General features: G+C 40.9%; 1 protein-coding gene across 1 annotated transcript in view; it reads right to left on the bottom strand.

The window, feature by feature from the left end:
* Positions 1-8,283: 8,283 nt before the first annotated feature.
* Positions 8,284-22,106, bottom strand: part of LOC134353760 (tryptophan 5-hydroxylase 1) — a 28,827-nt gene continuing 15,004 nt past the window's right edge. Inside the window, exons 5-11 of the mRNA XM_063062107.1 lie at positions 21,720-21,787; positions 19,281-19,477; positions 17,099-17,234; positions 15,393-15,519; positions 15,201-15,296; positions 14,558-14,691; positions 8,284-12,696 (exon numbers count right to left, since the gene is read on the bottom strand). Coding sequence (XP_062918177.1) covers positions 12,489-12,696; positions 14,558-14,691; positions 15,201-15,296; positions 15,393-15,519; positions 17,099-17,234; positions 19,281-19,477; positions 21,720-21,787 — 966 coding nt within the window. The 3' untranslated portion in view covers positions 8,284-12,488. The remainder of the gene's footprint in view (positions 12,697-14,557; positions 14,692-15,200; positions 15,297-15,392; positions 15,520-17,098; positions 17,235-19,280; positions 19,478-21,719; positions 21,788-22,106) is intronic.

Genomic DNA, 22,106 nt, shown 5'->3' with positions numbered 1-22,106 from the left:
ATGAAGTGAGATGGAACAAGGTGTCCACTTGCTATTAAACCCTAGAGCTGACAAATCTAAGCTGTGGTCAGATACTTTGTCTGGAAGCTGGGTAGAGGCCTGTATTATATCAAGTACGTTTGGGTGTTGGATAGGTGTGAATGATGGTGGACTCATTGGGAAGATTCAGGTACCAGGACCCAATACTTTCTCAATGGTTTTCAGATGGGAGGAGGTACCAGAAAGTGGGGCAAAAAAGACATCAATCCAGTCTTCGTAAAGGGGAAGAGAAACATTGATGGAAACAGCCAACTTGCTAAAGATGATTGGGATGAAAGAAATTGAGAAACAGTCAAAATGTATATCTTCCTAATATGTGCGGAGCTGAAGGGTCAGGTTCTACAGGATTAGGATTAAAACTGTCTTTGAGAATTATTGTGGCAGAGAGAACTCCCCATTGAGGACTCACTGGTTGTATAAACAACAAGTTTAAAGTTCTTGCTGGAGCTGGTGAAGTAAGCAGCATGTATCTCGATGCCCTCTGTGCAACACTCATGCAGGCCTGCTGAGTTCCTCCAGCATTTTATATGTAATGTGAAATATAGTTTTTAAGGTATGTTCTTTGGTTTTTGTGGAAAATGGAATATTTGGTGGTCTGTCTACAATTTTAAAAATTGCTAAATTGGACCTCTTTTGCAAAATTTTTACCATTATCTTTCACCATTTTATCTCATAAATAATAGCATTTTTGTCAAGATCTTCCACTTGGTTGTGTGATTTAGCCTTGCCCTACATATTATTCTCAATTATTTTTCCTCTTCTCCCTACCTTCTATTCATAATGTGGACATATGTGGAAATGACAGTATTAATACCTAGAAAGAACTGATTTTTTCCTGCTGGAAATATGAGAACAAATACAGATCAAACTTAAAAATGTTCTGTTGCATCAGTCAAAGTTGATGCTTCCAGCAAGTTGATGCTTCAGGCAAATGTTAAGTTATTCAAGAAATATCAATGCAAGTTGCTGGTTTGATAGATTATGCACACAAGCTTTAGTTTGTCCACAACTGTAACTTGACATGCAATGTGATACAATAACAAAGTTACTTTGATCCACAAACTTGTCCTTCGTGATATGTTATAAACACATACACTCAGTGGCCACTTAATTAGGTACCTGCTATACCTAATAAAGTGGTTTCTGAGTGTACATTCGTGGTGTATGTTCTGAGTGTATGTTCGTTAGCCTCTGCTGCTGTAGCCCGTGCAATTCAATGTTCAACATGTTTGTGTTCAGAGATGCTCTTCAGCACTCACATTGTAATGTATGGTCATTTGAGTTACTGCCGGCTTCCTGTCAGCTTGAACTCATCTGGCCATTCTCCTCTGATCTCCCTCATTAACAAGGGGTTTTCACTCACAGAACTGCCTCTCACTGAATGCTTTTTTTGTTCTCACACCATTCTCCGTAAACTCTAGAGACCGTTGTGTGTGGAAAATCCCAGGAGATCAGCAATTTTTGAGATACTCAAACCACCCCATCTGACACCAGTCAAAGTCACTGAGATCACTGAGATCACATTTCTCTTCCCCACCCCCCACTATGCTGATACATGATTGGCTAATTAGGTAATTGTATTAATGAGCAAGTGTACAGGTGTAGCTAATAAAGTAGCCACAGAGTGTACATTTCTTGAGAAATGGTCACATCTTCTGCCAACAACCAATTCTGTAAAAACACCAAAACTTACTGGATACTTTAAAGTTTGTCAAACCAACTTCTGTTTTGCTCTGTGCAAAAAAAAAATCAGACCTTGAGTATTATTTGTTTCTCATTTCCTTTTAATGGATTTATTTACATGGTTGGAGAAATTTATATTTTCTATAGGCCATCTTATCGACTGCTCATAGGGAACACCATTAGGATTAAAGAAATTAATTCAGATGATCTGGAAAACCATGGTGGAGATGCCCAGAATCAGTTTGAATGGATACCTTGCAACAAATTTTAAAATTTCACATCTTGCTGAGTAAAGTGAGGAGATAGACTATTTTGTCCAGGAAAGAGAGAAATATGTGAAAATGTGGCATAATTGCAATTTGTAACATGGAAATTCTGAACAGAAAAATGAAAAAAGCATGTATGTGACTTATGAATATTAGTGACAAATTTTTCCAGAGGATGAAAATTAACACTTCAAGCTTCCAGATACTTCCTGTCTGGCCCAAAATGAAAATATGTTTCCCCGAATAGGTTCCTGCTTTCTAAAAACTAAATGGACTCTGAAAAGCAACCAGAACAGCATACCGTCAGAAGTACACTAACTCTTTAACTGAGGTATTATATTCTGCTTACTGGGAAATACAGCACTATAAATAATAAAATTTGGTTTGAAACTACAAATCTAGTTTATAAGATTAATAGATAAAAGCAGCATTTAATTTAAAGAGTTTCTGGGTTTACAAATTGGAAAGATTCAGTCTGTAGTGACTATCCAGTTGGATTAAAAAATACTTTGGATTCCACTCACTGGGTGGAAGTCCATCCTTCATTACTCACTGCCCCATCTATTCATGTAACTAGAGCACAATATTGATAATGTATTTGTTAGTGGTTGATACTAGAAATGTACACAAAAACATGGTCTGTAACACACATCACAGTGCATTAACATATAATGGTTAAGCAATGATTAGTAATTAAGCTGCATCAAATGAATATAGCTCAAAACACACAATGTGCTGGAGGAGCTCAGCAGGTCGGGCAGCATCTATGGCTGGGAATAAACAGTCAACGGTTCGGGCCAAGACCCTTCATCAGAACTTGAAAGGAAGGAGGAAGACGTCAGAAGAAGGAGGAGGGAGGGGAAGGCAGGAAGATGTACAAAGGGGTAGGTGATAGGTGAAATGGAGGGGGAGGGGTGAAGTATAGTGCTGGGAAGTTGATTGGTAGAAGAGATAAAGGGCTGAAGAAGGGGGAATCTGATCTGAGAGGACAGAGAACCATGGAAGAAAGGCAAGGAGGAGGAGCACCAGAGGGAGGTGATGGGCAGGAAAGAAGAGAAGGTGTGAGAGGGAAGCAAGAATGGGGAACGGTGAAGGAGAGGAGGGGGTTGCAATTACCAGGTTCGCAAAATTGACATTCATGCCATCAGGTTGGAGGCTAACCAGATGGAATGTAAGGTGTTGCTCCTCCATCCTGAATGTGGCCTCATCATGGCAGTGGAGGCCATGGCCTGACATGTCAGAATGGGAATGGGAAGTAGAACTGAAAAGGGTGGCCACCAAGAGATTCCATTTTTTGTGGCAGATGGAGCGAAGGTGCTCAACGAAGCAGTCTCCCAATCTATGTCAGGTCTCACCAATATACAGGAGACCACACCAGGAGCACCGGATACAGTAGCTGACCCCAACGGACTCATAGTTGAAGTGTTGCCTCACCTGGAAGGACTGTTTGGGGCTCTGAATGGTAGTGAGGGAGGAAACGTCGGGGCAGGTGTAGCACTTGTTTCTCTTGCAAGGGTAAGTGCCAGGAGGGAGATCGGTGGGTAGGACGAGTGGACAAGGGAGTCGAATAGGGAATGATCCCTGCAGAAAACCAAAAGTGGGGGTGAGGGAGGGAAAGATGTGCTTAGTGGTGGGATCCTTTTGGAGGTGGCAGAAGATGTGGAGAATAATGTGTTGGATGCAGAAACTGGTGGGGTGGTAGGTGAGGACAAGAGGAACCCTATCCCTGGTGGGGTGGCAGGAGGATGAGGTGAGGGCAGACGTGTGAAATGGAAGAGATGCAGGTGTGAGCAACATTGATGGTGGTGGAAGAAAGGCCCCTTTCATTGAAGATAGAAACATAGAAACATAGAAAATAGGTGCAGGAGTAGGCCATTCGGCCCTTTGAGCCTGCACCGCCATTTATTATGATCATGGCTGATCATCCAACTCAGAACCCAGCCTTCCCTCCATACCCCCTGACCCCTGTAGCCACAAGGGCCATATCTAACTCCCTCTTAAACATAGCCAATGAACTGGCCTCAACAGTTAGAGATAGAGGATATCTCCCTAGATCTGGAATGAAAAGCCTTGTCCTGAAAACAGATGCGATAGGAGATAGAAGAATTGAGAGAAGAGGATGGCACTTTTACAAGTGGAGAAGTATAGTCAAGATAGCTGTGAGTGTCAGTGGGTTAATAAAAGATATCAGGAGGTAGACTGTTTCTGGTGATGGAGACAGGGAGATTGAGTAAGGCGAGAGAGGTGTCAGAAATGGACCAAGTAAATTTGAGGGCAGGGTGGAAGTTGGAGGCAAAGTTGATGAAATTGACAAGCTCAGCATGGGTGCAGGAAGCAACACCAATGCAGCCATCATTGTGGTGTAGGATGAGTTGTGCAATGATGCCGGCGTAGGCTTGGAACATGGACCGTTCCATGTAGCCAGTGAAAAGACAGGCATAGTGGGGACCCATGTGAGTGTCCATGACTACAGCTTGGGTTTGAAGGAAGTGTGAGGAGCCAAAGGAGAAATTGTTGAGGGTGAGGACTAGTTCTGCCAGATGGAGGAAAGTGGTGGTGGAGGGGAACTGGTTGGGTCTGTTGTCCGGATAAAAGTGGAAAGCCTTGCAGCCCTCCTGATGGGGGGTAGAGGTGTATAGGGACTAGTTATCCATAATGAAAATAAGACAATCGGGGCCAGGGAACTTAAAGTCCTTGAAGAGATCGAGAGCGTGAATATAGTTCCCACTGTACCATGCACACATCACCTGCTCTGGAAAATGGAAATAAAACCTTGTAACACAGGCAAAAGTTTGGCTCGGTAAGCATTGTACACGAGTCTGATTGGGTAAAGATGTCCTTTATTTGTGAAGTACAAGCGCATTGGACAAGTATTTGGCACAAGGACAAGCACGTTTAAAAAAACTAGAATTCAGCAAGACTCATACGGTTGAAGACCATGCCTACTAATTAACATAGGTAATTAATGCTGATCATACAGACACTGAAGGGAATTGTTTCTTCCAATTTCATTTCAATACATACAATTCATTGCATAATGCTAGATTACAACAGCTGTACATATTTGCAGCCTGGTCTACTTCCACTTGGGTTTTCATTCAAAGAAGTTAACCAGTCAGGGAGCCTCCTTTGATGCCGTCCAGCAAAAGGTGGCAATAGAGCATTGTCAAAAAGCACTATTACCCCAGGTTTCATCCCATAAGCCAAAGATCACAGGTGCAACTAAATTCTTTCTCTGTTGCAGTTTTTCTTCTTGTGCAGATGACCCTGGTGGTCTCCAAGTGCTACAGTATAGCCAGGAAATGATTGTGAAAGACTCATAACTGCCAGCAATGGGTCATTGTGTACGGCAGTATTCCAATGCCAGAAGCAAATCTCTGCTTGGGACTGTGCCCTTCAGAAAATGTAACAGCTAAAACAAACTCTACCAGCCAGGCAATACATAACTCGCTCTTTGGTTATAGAACATTCAGACACATCATGTGTTTACAGGGGGATATAGTGAGCACTAATTCCTCCACAACGCTGATGATTATTAATTAACATTGTCTGTTGACAGTCATCAACAGAAGTGAGAGCAGGGAGGAGGTCCTGAAGAGAGTTAGGTCGAAAGCTGAAAAGCAAGACCTCCAGGGTAGTAATCTCTGAATTGCTGCCTGTGCCAGGTGCCAGTGAGGGTAAGAATAGGATGATTTGGCAGGTGATTGCGTGGCTGAGGAATTGGGGCAGCAAGGCAGCATTTCAGATATTTGGATTTCTTCTGAGGAAGCTATGATGTGCACAAAAAGGACGGGTTACACCTGAACCCGAAGGGGACCAATATCCCTGTGGGCAGGTTTTGTAGAGCTATTGGGAAGGGTTTAAACTAATTTGGCAAGGGATAGGAACTAGAGTGATAGGCCATTGGTATATATCTAGATGCAGTGTGTAGTGAGACTGTGAAAAGGGACGGGCAAATGATAGGGCAAAATTGCAGTCAATGGGATGAGTTGAAGTGTAACATGGGGCAAAATCGAAAAGGGTGATGAATACCGAACTGAAGGTGTTATATTTGAATACATACAGAATGCGGAATAAGGTAGATGATCTTGTAGTGCTTTGGTGCTACGTTGTGGGCATTACTGAGTTGTGGCTGAAAGAAGATCTTAGTTGGGAGTTTAACATCCAAGGATACACATTGTATCAAAAAGACAGGAATGTAGGCAGAGAGGGTAGGGTGGTACTATTGGTAAAAAATGAAATTCTTTGAGAGGGGTGACATAGGATTGGAAGGTGTCAAGTCCTTGTGGGTGGAGTTAAGGTAAAAAGACCCTGATGGGAGTTATATGCAGGCTTCCAAATGGTAGGCAGGATGTGAGCTACAAATTACAACAGGAGATAGAAAAGTCATGTAAAAAGGACAATCATGGGGATTTCAACATGCAGGTAGATTGGGAAAATCAGGTTGGCGCTGGATGGCAAGAGAGGGAAACGGTAGATTGCCTATAAGATGGCTTTATTTTAGAGCAGCTTGTGGTTCAGCTCACTAGGGCAAAGCCAATCCTGGACTGGGTGTTATGCAATGACCCAGATTTGATTAGAGAGCGGCAGGTAAAGGAATCCTTAGGAGATAGTGATCATGTGATAGAATTCACCCTGCAGTTTGACAAGGTAAAATTGGATGCATCGTTATTACAGTGGAGTAAAGGAAATTTCAGAGGCATGAAAAAGGAATTGGCCAAAGTTGATTAGAAGGAGACTCCAGCAGGGATGACCGCTGCTGTTTCTGGAAAATATTTGGAAGGGGCAGGAAAGATATATCTCAAAGACAAAGAAGTATTCGAAAGGGAGGAAGACACAACTGTGGCTGGCAAGGGAAGTCAAAGACAGCATAAAAGCAAAAGAGAGAGTATATAATATAGCAAAACAGTGGGAATCTCATGGATTGGGAAGCTTTCAAAAAACAACAGAAGGCAATTAAAGAAATCAAAGAGAGAAAAGATGAAATATGAAAGTAAACTAACCAATAATATCAAAGAGGATAGAAAAAGTTTTTTTTCAGATATATAAAGAGTAAAAGAGACACAAGAGTGGATATCAGACCACTGGAAATTGGCAAGGTAGTAATGGGGGGAAAATGGCGGTCGAACTGAATAAGAGTTTTGCATTAGCCTTCACTGTGGAAGACACTAACAGAATGGTAAAAATGCGAGAATGTCAAGGGGCAAAAGTGAGTGTCATTGCTATAACTAAAGAGAAAATGCTAGAGAAGCTGAAAAGCCTGAATGAAGGTAGTTAAGTCACCTTGACCAGATGGACTACACCCCGAGGTTCTGAAAGAGGTGGCAGAGGAGATTGCGGAGGCATTAGTAATGATCTTTCAATAATTACTAGATTCTGGAATGGTTCCTGGGGACTAGAAAATTGCAAATGTCACTCCACACTTTAAGAAGGGAGGAAGGCAGAAGAAAGGAAATTATAAACCAGTTAGCTTGTCTTCAGTAGTTGGAAAGAAGTTGGAGTCTATAACTAAGGATGGGGTTTTGGGGTACTTGGAGGCAAATGATAAAACAGATGAAAGTCAGCATGGTTTTCCAAAGGGGAGATCCCACCTGACAAATCTGTTGGAATTCTTTGAGGAAATAACAGACAGGGTAGACAAAGGAGTCAGTAGATGTTGTTTACTTGAATTTCCAGAGGGCCTTTGATAAGGTGCCACACATGAGGTTACTTAACAAGATAAGAGTCCATTGTATTACAGGAAAGGTACTAGCATGGATAGAAGATCGGCTGACTGGGAGGAGGCAAAGATTGGGAATAAAGGGAGCCTTTTCTCGTTGGCTGCCAGTAGTATGCCATAAGGGTTGGTGTTGAGACCACTTCTTTTCATGTTATATGTCAATGATTTGCATAAAGGATTTGATGGCTTTGTGGCCAAGTTAGCAGATGATATGAAGATACGTGAAGGGGCAGGTAGTGTTGAGTAGGCAGGGTGTTTGTAGAAGGACTTAATCAGATTGGCAGAATAAGCAAAGTGGTAAATGGAATATAGTGTAAGGAAGTGTATAGTCGCGCACTTTGGCAGAAGGAAAAAAGGCATAGACTATTTTCTAAACAGGGAGAAAATTCAAAAATCACAGGTACAAAAGGACTTGAGAGTCTTCATGGATTCCCTAAAGATTAACTTGCAGATTAAGTCGGTGATAAGGAAGGGAAATGCAATGTTAGGACTAGAATACAAAAGCAATGATGTATTGCTAAGGTTTTACAAGGCATTAGTCAGACCGCACTTGAAGTACTGCGAACAGTTTTGGGGACCTTAGCTAACAAAAGATATCCTGGCATTGGAGAGGATCCAGAGGAGGTTCACAAGAATTATCTCAGGAATGAAAGGGTTAATATATGAGGAGCATTTGATGGGTCTGGATCTGTAGTCACTGGAGCTTAGAAGAATGAGGAACCATTTCATTGAAACCTATCAAATTTGAAAGGCCTAGATAGACTGGATGTGGAGAGGATGTTTCCTACGGTGGGGGCGGGGGGGAGTCTCAGATCAGGGGGCACAGCTTTGGAATTGAGGGACATCCATTTAGAATAGAGATGAAGAAAATTTTCTTTTGCCAGAGGGTGGTAAATTGGTGGAATTCATTGCCACAGGCACATGTGCAGGCCAAGTCACTGGGTATATTTAAGGTGGATGTTGATAGGTTAATTAATCAGGGTGTCAAAGGTTATGGGGAGAAGACAGAAGAATGGGGTTGACCAGGATAATAAATTAACCATGATGAATGGATGGCCTAATTCTGCTCCTATGTCTTATGGTATATAACCCATCAAGCAAGTGTTGGAACCCACCTTCACAACAAAGAATGTGGCTATTGAGTGTGGACTGTCATACTACTGCACAGGGCCAGTGTGAACAACCATAATGGCAGATCAAATTAAGCAGTAGAGACTCTCCATAATATGGTCTTAATCTCTGGTGCAGTTGCTGGATTATAATCTGCATTGTTAACCATCAGTAGAGATACAGCTTGTCCTAAATTACCGTCAGATCAGTGTCGTAACAATGTGGGGACACTCAGCCCAAAAACCTCTGGATATTCTAAGTTTTAGGGGGCCAATGTCTAAGAGAGCAATGTCCAGAATATTCATGTGGCATTCCAGAATTTCACGTTTGGTTTTCAATCCCCCACTCCCTGTTCAAGCAGCATCCCCTGCAGAGCTCCCTCCAGAAATGACATCACTGTATTTATGACTGATCTGGCCAGAAGTATCAGTCACACGCAATATGATATGCTCCCCATTAGCCTTCAGCACCATTTGCTGAAGGAAATGCTAATATGATTCTGATTTCCATCATTCCCAACTCCCCCCGCCCCACAGTGGGGAAAGGGTGAGGGACCGAAAAGCTAATCAAAGCAACCAGCCTGGAGCATTACATCAGGAACATTACCTGGAAGCACAAGGAAGCCCGGGAAAAATTTCTAACTAACACTGATCCCTTTACATTGACTGATGGGGTTCAGTGATGGATGGGGGGAGGGGCGTGCTTCCTTGCAAAAGTCAGAATTCCTGCTTGGCTGATAGCACTGTTGAAGCAGCAGGGAATCATGATTATTTTCTGCAAATGATTGCAATGGGAAGATTCTTTACCATCTCTCTCACTCCTTAACTACTCTATAAGTCCACCATTTCAATAAGAATATCCTGTCTCAGCCATAAACCTAAATATTGCAAGTTGAGCTAAGATGTTAATAAGGAATTTATTTCCTTGGACCAATGGGGGAGTGCACACAACTTTTACTGGTTCAGTTCTATTCATGGAACTTTCATTACAAAAGCAACATTCCTTAGGCTGAGTCATCATGTTCAGATTGGGCAGATGGTTAGCCAACATTTCCATGCAGAACCCCGGCTAGCTACAGCGTGCCTATCACATTCCCCCCACTACCATTAAGGAGTTTGTACGTTCTCCCCGTGACAGAGTGTGTTTCCTCTAGGTGCTCCAGTTCCCTCCCACAGTCCAAAGACGTACCGGTTGACAGGTTAATTGGTTCATGTAAACTGTTCCGTGATTAGGCTGGGTTTAAATTAGGGAATTGCTGGGCAGTGTGGTTGAAGGGATAGACGAGCTATTCCGTGCTGTAGCTCAATAAATAAATAAATATTGCAGACTTCTCTGCTTGGGCTTTGCTGAGTGGAAGAGCAGGTGTGTTGGATGCCAGATGAGTCCAGGGAGTTTTGTAGTGTTCCAAATATGCCACGTGCTACCATAGCCACCGCCCTCATTTGAATAAATCACCAGACTTAACTAGAAAAATAAATTACTCTCTCTCGCTCTCTACTTTCTATTTTAATTACTAGAGGCTCAATGTATTCAGAATAAACTTTTCTGATTTAGTTAATAATGCTGAGTTTTTATTTAATTTAATTTTAACTGACTTCCATGGACACTTGAAAAGCAGAGCAGATCTTTGGTTGCACAAGCAATGGATGGCCATCAAATTGAGGCCTCGAGTTGATTGGGAGCTCTGCTTGTTACAGCTGTGAAGCCAGTGCTTGGAACAGGCAGAGGTTACATTAAGCATGATTAGTCAGCAAGGTGGCCTTTTAATTTATATTTTTAATCATAAGTAGTGGAAAAGTGAGGAACCTGCTGCCTTGTACAACATCTTTTGATGTGAAAGACTCTGCATAACGTGCTTTGTCGTCCAACAGAGTAAATGATTGAGACTGAAGGCCAAATCTTTGTGAAACTCGGCTGCCCTCAGCACTGGAAGTGAACCACTGAAATGTGGCTGCAATATCCACCAGAAGTAGATGATTTGTTTTGGTAACCGTACTGGAGCTGAGCATTGAAAGGTTTCTTAAAGATGGTCATTTGAACAGGAAGAAGAGGATATGTGCTGAAGATTCAATCGGCTGTACAAAGATATCTGCAAAAAATGGGTAGAGGTAACTGAGAGCTATGGAGTCATTAGAAGTGATCTTTCAAAGATCACTAGATTCTGGAATAGTTCCGGAGGACCGGAGAATCACAGAAGTCACTGCACTCTTTAAGAATGCAGGGAGGCAAAAGACAGTAAATTATAGGCCAATTAGCTGACTTCAATGGTTGGGAAGATGTTAGAGTCCATTATTAAGGATGCGGTTTCGGGGTACTTGGAAGCACATAATAAAATAGGCTGAAGTCAGCATGGTTTCCTAAAGGGGACATCTTGTCTGTCAAATCTGTTGGAATTCTTTGAGGAAATAACAATCGGGATAGAAAAAGGAGAGTCAGTGGATGTTGTTTATTGGACTTACAGAAGGCCTGCGACAAGGTGCAGCAAATGAGGCTGCTGAACAAGATATCACACAGTATTACAGGAAAGATACTAGCATGGATAGAAGATTGGTTAACTGGCAGGAGGCAAAAGAGAAAGGATAAAGGAGGACTTTTCTAGTTGGCTGCAGGTGTCTAGTGGTGTTCTGCTGGTGTTGGTTTTGAGTCCGCTGCTTTTCATGTTATATGTTAATATTCTGGATGACAGAATTAATGGTTTAGTGGCCAGGTTTATGGATGATGCAAAGGTAAGTGGAGGGGCAGGTAGTGTTGAGGAAGCAGGGACATAAACAAATTAGGAGAATAGGAAAAGTGGTAGAGAGACTATAGTGTAGGGAAGTGTTTGGTCATGCACTATGGCAGAAGTAATGGACGTGTAGACAGTTTTCTAAATAGGGATCAAATTCAGAACTCAGAGGCACAAAGGTCCTTGGGAGTCTGAATGCAGGATCCCTTAAAGGTTAACTTGCTTGTTGAAGAAGGCAAATGCAATGTTAGCATTCACTTCAAGAGGACTAGAATACAAAAGCAAAGCTGTAACACTAAAGCTTTATAAGACATTGGTCAGATTGCATTTGAAGTATGGTGAGTAGTTTTGGGCCCCATTTCTGAGAAAGGATGTGCTGGCATTGCAGAGGTTTAAAAGAATGATCCTAGGAACAGAAGTGTTAATGTATGAAATGCACCTGATGGCTCTGGGCCTGCATTCGCTGGAGTTTAAAGGAATGAGGAGAGATCTCATTGAAACTTGCCAAGTATTGAAAGGCTGAGACAGAGTGGATTTGGAGAGGGTTTCCAAAAGCGGGAGAGTCTAGGACCAGAGGGCACAGCTTCTGAATACAAGGAACAGAGATGAGGAAAATTTCCTTTAGTCAGAGACTGGGTGTATTGGTGGAATTCATTGACACTAATGTTGTGGAGGCCAAGCTACTGGGTATATTTAAGGAAGAGGTTGATAGGTTCTTGATTACTATGGTGCCAAAGGTTATATGGAGGGGGAAATTAAATCTGCCACAACCGAGTGGTGGCTGAATGGCCTTATTCTGTTCTTATGTCTTATGGTTTTATGGATTGTTTCTAAACCAAGATATGACTTCAGTGATTACTTTTGCAGGTTAATGTTTTATCTGGTTATTCATCTATTCATACCAAAGCAGTAATAACCTAGTTTAACGAGCGGTGGATGTGTGGGGCTACTCTGTGGGTGGGGGCGCAGGGGGAAATTCCCAGATGCCGAACGGCTTGTTCATTCTGTTCAGAGCATCCGAAACAGTATCGAGCTCCTGACGAAGTTCCTTCACAACACTTGTGATGCTCTTGATGTCTTTCAGAACTTCAACAGACTGAGTGTAAGGATTGTATCTCACACTGAACGGGCGCTTGATAATCTTTGCAAATTCCCTTCAAAACAAATTAATAAATTAGGTTAAAAAGATTTCTGTGCAAATACAAGGCAGATCACTTTCTAACCTAGAAGATCCCAGAATACATCCCTGACCTACATCAAGTTAGCCTTCAGTGTTCCTGAACTGTATGCATATAGCTGCTAAGAGCCCATACTGACTGATTAATCAGTAACTCATTCTTATTAAATTATCTGTTTGGATAGTTGTTGAGACAAGCCAGGTTACCCATGATACATGATGGCCAAAATAGCCTGCACTGAGTTAGCCATATAGGTTCACATATAAGATGTAACCAGTTGAACAAGGCAACAAAAAAGAAAATTTGCAGGTGCTGGAAATCCAGAGCGACACACACAAAATGCTGGAGGAACTCAGCAGGCCAGGCAGCATCTACGGAAAAAGGTACAGTCGACATTTCAGGCCAAAAAAAAAGTTTTTTTTCTCCAGTCCTGCCAAAGGGTTTCGGCCCGAAACATCAACTGTTCCGTTTTCCATAGATGCTGCCTGGCCTGCTGAGTTCCTCCAGAATTTTGTGTGTGTTGAACAGGGCAACAGAAAGTTTGTAAGTGTTGAGCTGTCCCAGAGCAATGAACAGAAAAGAGGGATGAATTTCAACAGACATCTGAGTACATTGTTTTTTACTGTGGAAATATGATCAAAATCAATGACTGGCTTTCCCTCTCTTCCTCTTAACAAGAGCCTAGGTTGTTATGGATACACAGAATCATAGAAATTTTATTTTGAAGAGGGAGCCCATTATGACTGTGTCAATTGAAATAGAGCACCCCACCTCACAGGTCACAGGTCTTCAAATGCAATGCGGGTTTCTGCTTCTACTGCAGTGAATTTCAGATCCCTACCAACCTCTGGGTAAATTCTCTTCCCTCTCTTGTAATCCTTCTACCAATTATTTTAAATCTATCCCTCCCATTCCCAATCCCCCTATCACTACCCTGCTTTCTGACCTTCCTGCTAAGAGAAATTATCCTGCTTCCTCTATCTAAGCCACTCATAATGATATTCACCCCTCAACTTCTATTCCAAAGAAAATAATCACAGCCTATCCAATCTTGCTCACAACTAAAAATTTCTAGTCCTGCCAACATCCTTAGCAATCTTCTCCACACCCACTTCTGTAGACTCACAATTGTTACAACATGGTGCCCAGAACTACATGTTGAAATCAAGCTGTGGCCTAACTGGTGTTTATACAGCTTTAACATAACCTCCCTGCTTTTATAGATTGCACCTCACTAATCCTCACACTCACTAACACTAACATTCACCTCACTGTGGGTGTACCTACACCTCAGAGACTGCAGCGGTTCAAGAAGGCAGCTCATCACCACCTTCTCAAGGGCAACTAGGGATGGGCAATAAATGCTGGCTTAGCTGGCGATGCCCACATCCCGTAAATGAATAAATAAAAAAAAAAGAAATGCATCCATTAAGCTGCTTATCCATCTTATCGACCTGTCCTGCTATCTCCCTGTTTATCTTCCTACCTCCATACTTCCCAGTGTTGAATATTCCCTAAGCTTGTTGCCTCTCTTATCCCACTCAAGCAAATGCATAACCTCACAATCCCCAGGACTGAATTCCATTTATAAATCTAATAAATATCTGACCAAGCCATTGATAACATCCAGTATTCTGAAGCTTTCTTCCCTGCCCCTCAGCCACACGTCAATGTTTGTACTGGCTGTAAATTTCTCTATCACGTCCCCCTCCATTGACATCTAAATCAATAACATACACCACAACCACCGTGGGACTGAAATACCAAGTTCCAAATTTAATTCTTTACATGTTTGTCACTCACTCACTCCAATCTATTCTCATATCTGCCTACTTACCTCATCTTTTCTTTTGCCTCTTCAAAACTTTCTGAAACAAAATAAACATCCTGAAATGTGGTGATGAGACACTCCTGCTTGGAAGTGACTTTTGGGTCGAAAGGCTTCACCTTGGCATTTCCTGAGAGCGAGTACTATAACGTTACAAAAAACACAGATCAGTGGTCTTCAGAAGTGAGATTTACAACTTTGGTACTTCTGCTTGGGAGATGTATAAAAAAATGGTTAAAGGAGAAAAAGAAAATGCAGATCACCAACAAGAATAAATACTAAGATGCAATATTTTGGTTATGTCAGGGGCAGGAGACCAAAGGAGGCAAAGAAGTTCAGAGTCCTTAGGACCTGGTAAATAAGAAACAGAATCTAGCAACTGTAACTGAAGCTTAGAAAGAAAGAGAGGAACATCTATTAGTTTATTTATAAAAACAGTAATTGAGCAAAAGAATTGGAATGGTAAGAGTAAGGGTTGAACATCAGAGGTAGCTAAAAATGTAAATAACAATGTCCTCATACACTGAATGATTCCAAAGAGAATATTGTGTGAAGAAATGTTGTCACTTGGAGATCCTTACATCATATTCAAATACTAATTACGCAGATCCACTGAATGTGCAAGTCCCAGTCTAGATAGACTAATGCTAACCTTCAATTCACTGACAGATGACAGCAGTCCAGCTCCATAGACTCTCAGCTGACCATCCTGTTTACACAGTCCAAATTCCACAGTAAAAAAGTAACACTGTAAAATAAATTAATCAACATTGAATATCATAATTAAAGTTCAATTAAGCACTTCTACCATTTCAAGCATATTCACAATGTTCCCATAACTTACTGTGGCAAGTTTCTGAACTGCTTCATCAGAGGCTCCCAAAGAAGCCAAGCCAATCTCCTGAGAAAATTGGGCAAAACTCGGCTCTGCCAGAAGAGGAACATGTCCCATCAGCTCATGGCATGTGTCACTGAAAGATTAAAAAAACATGCAAATCTTTCCACTGGGGCTACAAGAAGGTTTCTGTAACTTACTGAAGCTATGGCGTTATGCAGGGAATAAGCAAAATATTATACTTTACAAGTAACAATTCAGGTGCAATTAAAGGGTTAAGTTGCTCAGCTGCATTGCAATGAATGAAATAATCCTGAATATCATGTACTTTGAGGATCAAACAACATAGCTACATTTATATAAGTATATTTTCCTGGGAAGACGCTGTTGGAGTCAATTTTGTTATAATGCGTGTTTAAATGGCCTTGTGAAGCCGTAGATTTTTCATAGACATAGTGATGTACAGCAGAGAAATGGGTCTTTCAGTTCACCAATCTATAGCCGACTTTTCACCCATCTATAATAATTGTGAATTACATATTGTTTAAATTGTACACTGAGTTGATCTGTGAGGTGGTAGCTTTGTGTTATATGAGACACAGATTTTTCTCTTTGGTTATTTTTTCATTTAACAAAAAAAATAGCAAATCCTAAATGTGAATATCTAGTTTTTTCTCAAGTAACTTTTAATTCTTGTATCATTTTACACTTTTACTTACAAAACATTTTTAAACAGAATGTTTTGAGATTAAGTGAACATTCTCCACTCTGCTCTAATGCTTTTTAATACCCCATCTCTGCTCTCTTTATCTTCACATGGTTCTTAGCAAAATCATAATCAATACCATTACCAAAAGGTACAATGCATTGTACTCTACAGAAGCTTCAATTATTATCCTAAAACATTTTACACTGCATCGTATCTTCCCTACTTCAGATTCTATCCTGTCATTTCCCATATAGTTTTTTTGTTCTCTATTAGATTCGTCAGTTTCAAACCAACATTCCCTCTAACTTTTTTTTTACAACTCTGAGCAGGAAATTTTTACTTGGCCTAAAAAGTGCATGGCACTTTAAACATTAACATTATATTAAAGCAAATTCCAGCGGCGCAGCAAGAAAGGCTATGTGCGTGGAAGCATTTCAGTAACTGCACAACTGTGCTCCCACACAGCTTAGAGGGAATAGTGTTCCTAACATTCAACCTTACAGCCTGACCTAAACTCTACTGTAATTTCTGCCCTTACTTACATCTTATCTCACACCTACTCTGTTTAAATCTTACTCAGTATTTGAAACCCATCATCATAAAGATCAAACAGCGCTGAGAAAACTACTCCAACGTTTACGTTAGAACTCATTCAATGCTTTTGACTTCCAGTTTTTAATTCTGTTAATCCAACACAATGCAGGATGGGCATTAGAATACAAATTTTATATTGCCAACACCATTAATAATGAATTAAGTATCAAGTTTGCCATCTGAATTTTATAAGTGGTTTTTACCACTACACATCCTCTAGTGATGAAATTAGAAACAGTTGTCACTTGGGCTCTATTTTTAACTACATCAATGTGATATGACTCATTCTTAAATCTTGGCAGAGTTAAAGAGACCCTTTATTACAATGTTCCATATCACACTGCCCTGCTGACCTCCCCCATCTTACCCATTATTCATCATCACACCAAACTGCAGCCAGTGAAACACTCACGGTTCAGGTGTGTAGAGAGGGTCTGAACTGTGCCTCACATATTGAGTACAATGAAAGACTCGAAAAGCCAGGCCGGCCAGGAAATCCCGGGGAGACAGATATCCAGCCACCGGTCGGATAGTGAACCCAGTACGTTCTAAAAGACAGAACCAAAGGGTATCACAGCAAGAGCATAAGAAATAAATTGAGTAATGAAACAAGTGTCAAAGATAGATACAACCAGAGGATTACTCCATATTGGTATGCCATAAATAATTAGCAGTTTTAGGCAACCAGCAGGAAGGATTTGGACCAACAAGTTTATCCCTTTGAGTTAATTAACCCAACTACCGGAGAACACCACTTCTCCCATTCCTGCAAAAATACATTAACTTTCTATTGAGTCTCTCAGTGTTCACTACGGTAACCTTTCCAAGTGACTTTACTCCACACGTGGCCAAGTGGTTAAAGAGTTTGTCTAGTGAGCTGAAGGTCGCTAGTTCGAGCCTCAGCTGTGGCAGCGTGTTTGTGTCCTTGAGCAAGGCACTTAACCACACATTGCTCTAGTGTCTGTGTGAGGAGTGGCGCCCCACACAGGCTTCCAATCTGCTCCTTGTAAGGTATGAAACTGCCCGATGCAGGTCTCTCATGGACTGAGTCGACGTTCCCTCCCTCCCTTACTCCACAAAAAGTGCATCTAACTTCTTTTCCAACAACAATTCCTCCAATCTCAACATGGACCACAACTTAACTTTGCGGACTATGCAAAAGTAGAATGTGATTCTTAAAAAGTCTTTTATATTGCCAGACAGTTTCTCAGAGTCTGTGTGCTGCTGAATTTTGAGCGGTAGGACCTCAAGTAAGACATCTGCTAACTAGCCGCAAACTTTACTTGGTTCTTTCAGACACCATATAGTCTGTGGGCTATGGAGTCAGCAGGAGCATGCACTCAGGTGTCACTTTATTGAGTACACCTGTACACCTCCTCATTATTGCAAATATCTAATCAACCAATCATGTGGAAGCAACTCAATGCATAAAAGCATGTAGATGTGTTTAATAGGCTCATTTGTTATTCAAACCGATCAGAATGGGGAAGAAATGTGATCTAAGGTTCTCTGACCATGGAATAATCGTCGGTGCCAAACAGGGTGGTTTGGGGATCTCAGAAACTGCTGAACTCCTGGGATTTTCATAGACAACAGTCTGCAGAATTTACAGAGAATGGTGCAAAAGACAAAAAGAAAAACACCCGGTGAGTGGCAGTTCCGTGGGTGAAAATGCCTCATTAATGAGAGAGATCAGGGGAGAATGGCCAGACTGGTTCAAGCTAACAGGAAGATGACTTTTTATTCAAGTAACCACACATTACAACAGTGGTGTGCAGAAGAGCATCTCTGAATGCACAACAAATTGAACCTTGGAGTGGATGAGCTGCAGCAGCGGAAGATCACACCAGGTTCTAATGAATACCTACTCAAGTGGCCTCTGAGTGTATGTGATGAATGGTCTCCTAGAGTATGGTATGGCAAAGGATCCATTTACTGTCATAGTGTCAGTAGCAAATAATCAAAAGGCACATAGTGAAATTACCGGTCATACATCTTACCCTTGCTTTGTAGGTTGGGAAGGAAGAAGGAAGCCTACAGGAATCCTTCAAGGAACACATGCATTTAATGGAACTGATTGGCAGAAAGGTTCCACTAATAAGTTCATTATAATATTTTTTCTACAGAATGAAACTGAGCTGTTGTCTTAGTCCATTCAGTTTGCTTTATTTAATTAACTCATTTGCTAATATTTGGCCTCATCTCTCCAATGTGTTAATGTTGGATTTTAGAAGAATGCACTGGGATGACTGCATCCAGTCCACAGAACCAGACATCCAAAGGAGATAGCTAACAGACTTTTAAATGCAACCTGTTTTAACACCAAACCTGCAAGAGATTCAAGGCATCAGGACAGAACAAAGCAGAATGTAATTCATTTCACCAAGCCAGTGAACGTATAAAACGTAATGCAAGACACCAACCCACAAAACGAAGGTAAAATGTATGATTTCACTATATGCCTATTGATTATACCAGCTGACACTGACAGTAAATCAATGCTTTACTAATTGTGCAATGCTATAGTAATTATCTCATCAGAAAGTAAAATCAGTGTAATGATTTCCCGCAGCATTATGATTTCTGCTACTTGCCCTTTAGAAACTTGGAGACATCTTCCAGCTGAGGAATGTTGTCTTCTCTGTAGCCACAATACTTTATTAGCAGAGGCAGATTCTTCAAATATTCTCTACAGGCATGGGTTGGATAGAGCTTGGTCAATTCTCGGAATACAGTACCCCATGTCCTTACTTCTTCCTCCGTAAATTCTATCCGTGGAATGGGATCGCCGCTGAGGAGGAAGTTGACAATTAACTTTGGAAGGCCTTGCGTAACAGCTGTGAAAAGTTACCAGAGTATACCTGTCCATATTACTATGACATCTCATTGTGCAATAATTTTTTGTAAGATTGTATCCAAATTGAGGGAAATTTACTCTTGTGGGAACAAGTTGCATTTTCATTTATTCTCATAGTGCCACCATTAATATTTCCCATCAACAATAGTCTTGCAGAGCCTCTTCCATGCTTAAGAAAAGATTAGGGCAAATGACCAAAAGCTTGATCAAAGCTGAGTCTTAAGGAATATTGTAAAAGGGGAAAGTTAGGTAGAGAGAGATGGGGGTGTTTAAGGAGTGAATTTCAAATCTTAGGCCTTAACAGCTGACGATACAGGGACCAGTTTTGGAGAAAATAAGGAACTCAAGTACACAGAACTGGTGGAGCACATACATTGGGAGGTTATGTGATTGATGGAGCTTACAGAAATGTGAGGGAAGAGGTCACAAGTGGTTGTGAAAGAAATTGTGAAAATTTAATTTGATGCGTTGGTTAGTAATGAGCCAACGTAGATCAACATGAGGCAGGAAGATGGGTGGATAGAGCCATCTTAACCTCAAATAGCAGCTGTGGTTCTCATTGAGTTAGAGAGAGAATGGAGTTCACTCTGTATCATTTTTATTTTTAAATCTTTTTTATTAATTATTATTGAAAATCAACAAAAAAAACATTAATCAAGTCAACACGTCAGTATGTACAATAAGAATTACATTATCAAATAACTGATTAACAAAGCTAAACAATATATCAATAATAATAAGAAGAAACAAAATGTTAGAACTAAATGTTTTAACACTGTATCAAAATAATGCCTTGGGTAACAATGGAGATAGAAATGTTATGCTATATAAATTGTTTTCATAGCATCAAAGAATGGTTACAGCACATGAGGCCATTCATGCTGCAATGTCTGTACTAGCTCTGTACTAGAGTAACTCACTGGTTCCAGTCCTAGCCCCTCATCATAGCTTTGCAAATTATTCCTCATATTATTATTCATTTCCTTCCTCAAGGCCACAATGGAACCTGCTTCCACCTCAGGTGGAGGAGAGGCAATGAATTTCAGATTCCTAAAGAAATGCTGCAGAGAAGCATTTTTTACTCACATCACTATGGTTATAACTGTGACATCTGACTCACAACCCCTCCAGTAAAGTGAATAGCCTCTCATTATGCACACTGCAGATCCTTTATCATTTTATTTTATTTATCCCTTTATCATTTTATTATTTTATTTACTTCTAGTAAAGGTTCCTTCAGCATTCCCTTCAAAGAATGTGTAATCCATGTTCATCTTTAATGGACTGCTCTTCTCCGTGTTCTATTTCTTTTGCTACTCACATGCCCAGAGAACACTTTTGGATTCCTTGTTATATGGCCAGCTTTTAATCATCCCTCTCTGAAAAGTGCTAATGTTCACTTCCCACCTGATGTATTTGCAACAAGCCTAGGTCTCTTTGCCCTAGGCAGCATTGTCGCCCTATATCTTCACTTGTATCTCTTTCATCATCCATGGAGCTCTGGATTTGTCTGTTTCTCCTTTGCTCTTCATGGGGAAAGTGCCTCAGCTGAACATAAACCAGAACCTTTCTATTGCTTCTGATGTTTGTTGTGCATGAGCTTTGCCTATCAATATTTGCTTCCACTTTCTCAGGACTAAACCCATTTACATCCCACTGAAGTTACTCCTTCTCCTAAATTTAATAATGTTATGATCACTATCTCCTGAATGTTCCCTCCATAAAAACCTTGTTGACTTGACACACTCATTCCTCAAACCAAGCACGGCAATGTAACACCCCTTCCTTAGATGCAGCCCATTTTACAGCACTCGATTCCAGTTTACTTGGGCTAGATCCTCATTGGATCTAAAGCTGAGTTGTATTTGCAATCTATCTATGCTGGTACTAGCCTCTGCAAAATACAATGAGCTTGAATCCCATGTCTCAGAATTCCTCATCCCAGTATAAACTCACAACTCATCCCACTATATCCCCCAAGTTCATGCTGGTCTAACAGTAACTTCTCTAGCCAGGTTCCCTCACCATCTCTGTAAGCTCCATCAATCGCATAACCTCCCAACATATGTGCAAAGACGATGCAATAAATGAACTTGCTGATATAGCAAAACAAGATAAAATCTTACATCTCCAATTGTGGGGATACACATTTCAGGGTTATTGGCAGTGCACTTACTGCTTATAGTCCATGGCCAGATCAGCAAAATATTTTCTCCTTTTTCGGTAGACGTTGTCTTTGAATCCCTTTTGAAATCAGAATAAATAATGAGGAAGTAATCAGACATTCTCCAAATCAATGACGCATTCAGGAAAGACAGTAATACATAATGAAAAGAAACTTTAAATTATATTACCTCAAAGGGTTCTTAAATGTGCTTCACATAACCTGGACATTCAATGAATTAATTATATACTGTATTCAGACTCTGGTCTAATGTGCATTGGCTATTGAGCCCCAGTAACAAGTTCAATCTGTACGCTCACTTTCAGTCTCCATAGAGTGACCACCTCAACCTCACCTATGACGAAACTATTTTGTGCAACTGAGTTAGACTGACACTCA

This window comes from Mobula hypostoma, chromosome 11 (assembly GCF_963921235.1).
Source record: "Mobula hypostoma chromosome 11, sMobHyp1.1, whole genome shotgun sequence".
In the NCBI taxonomy this organism is placed as follows: domain Eukaryota; kingdom Metazoa; phylum Chordata; class Chondrichthyes; order Myliobatiformes; family Myliobatidae; genus Mobula; species Mobula hypostoma.
The sequence above is the reverse complement of the archived record's forward strand: the minus strand, read 5'-3'. Positions and strand labels throughout refer to the sequence as shown.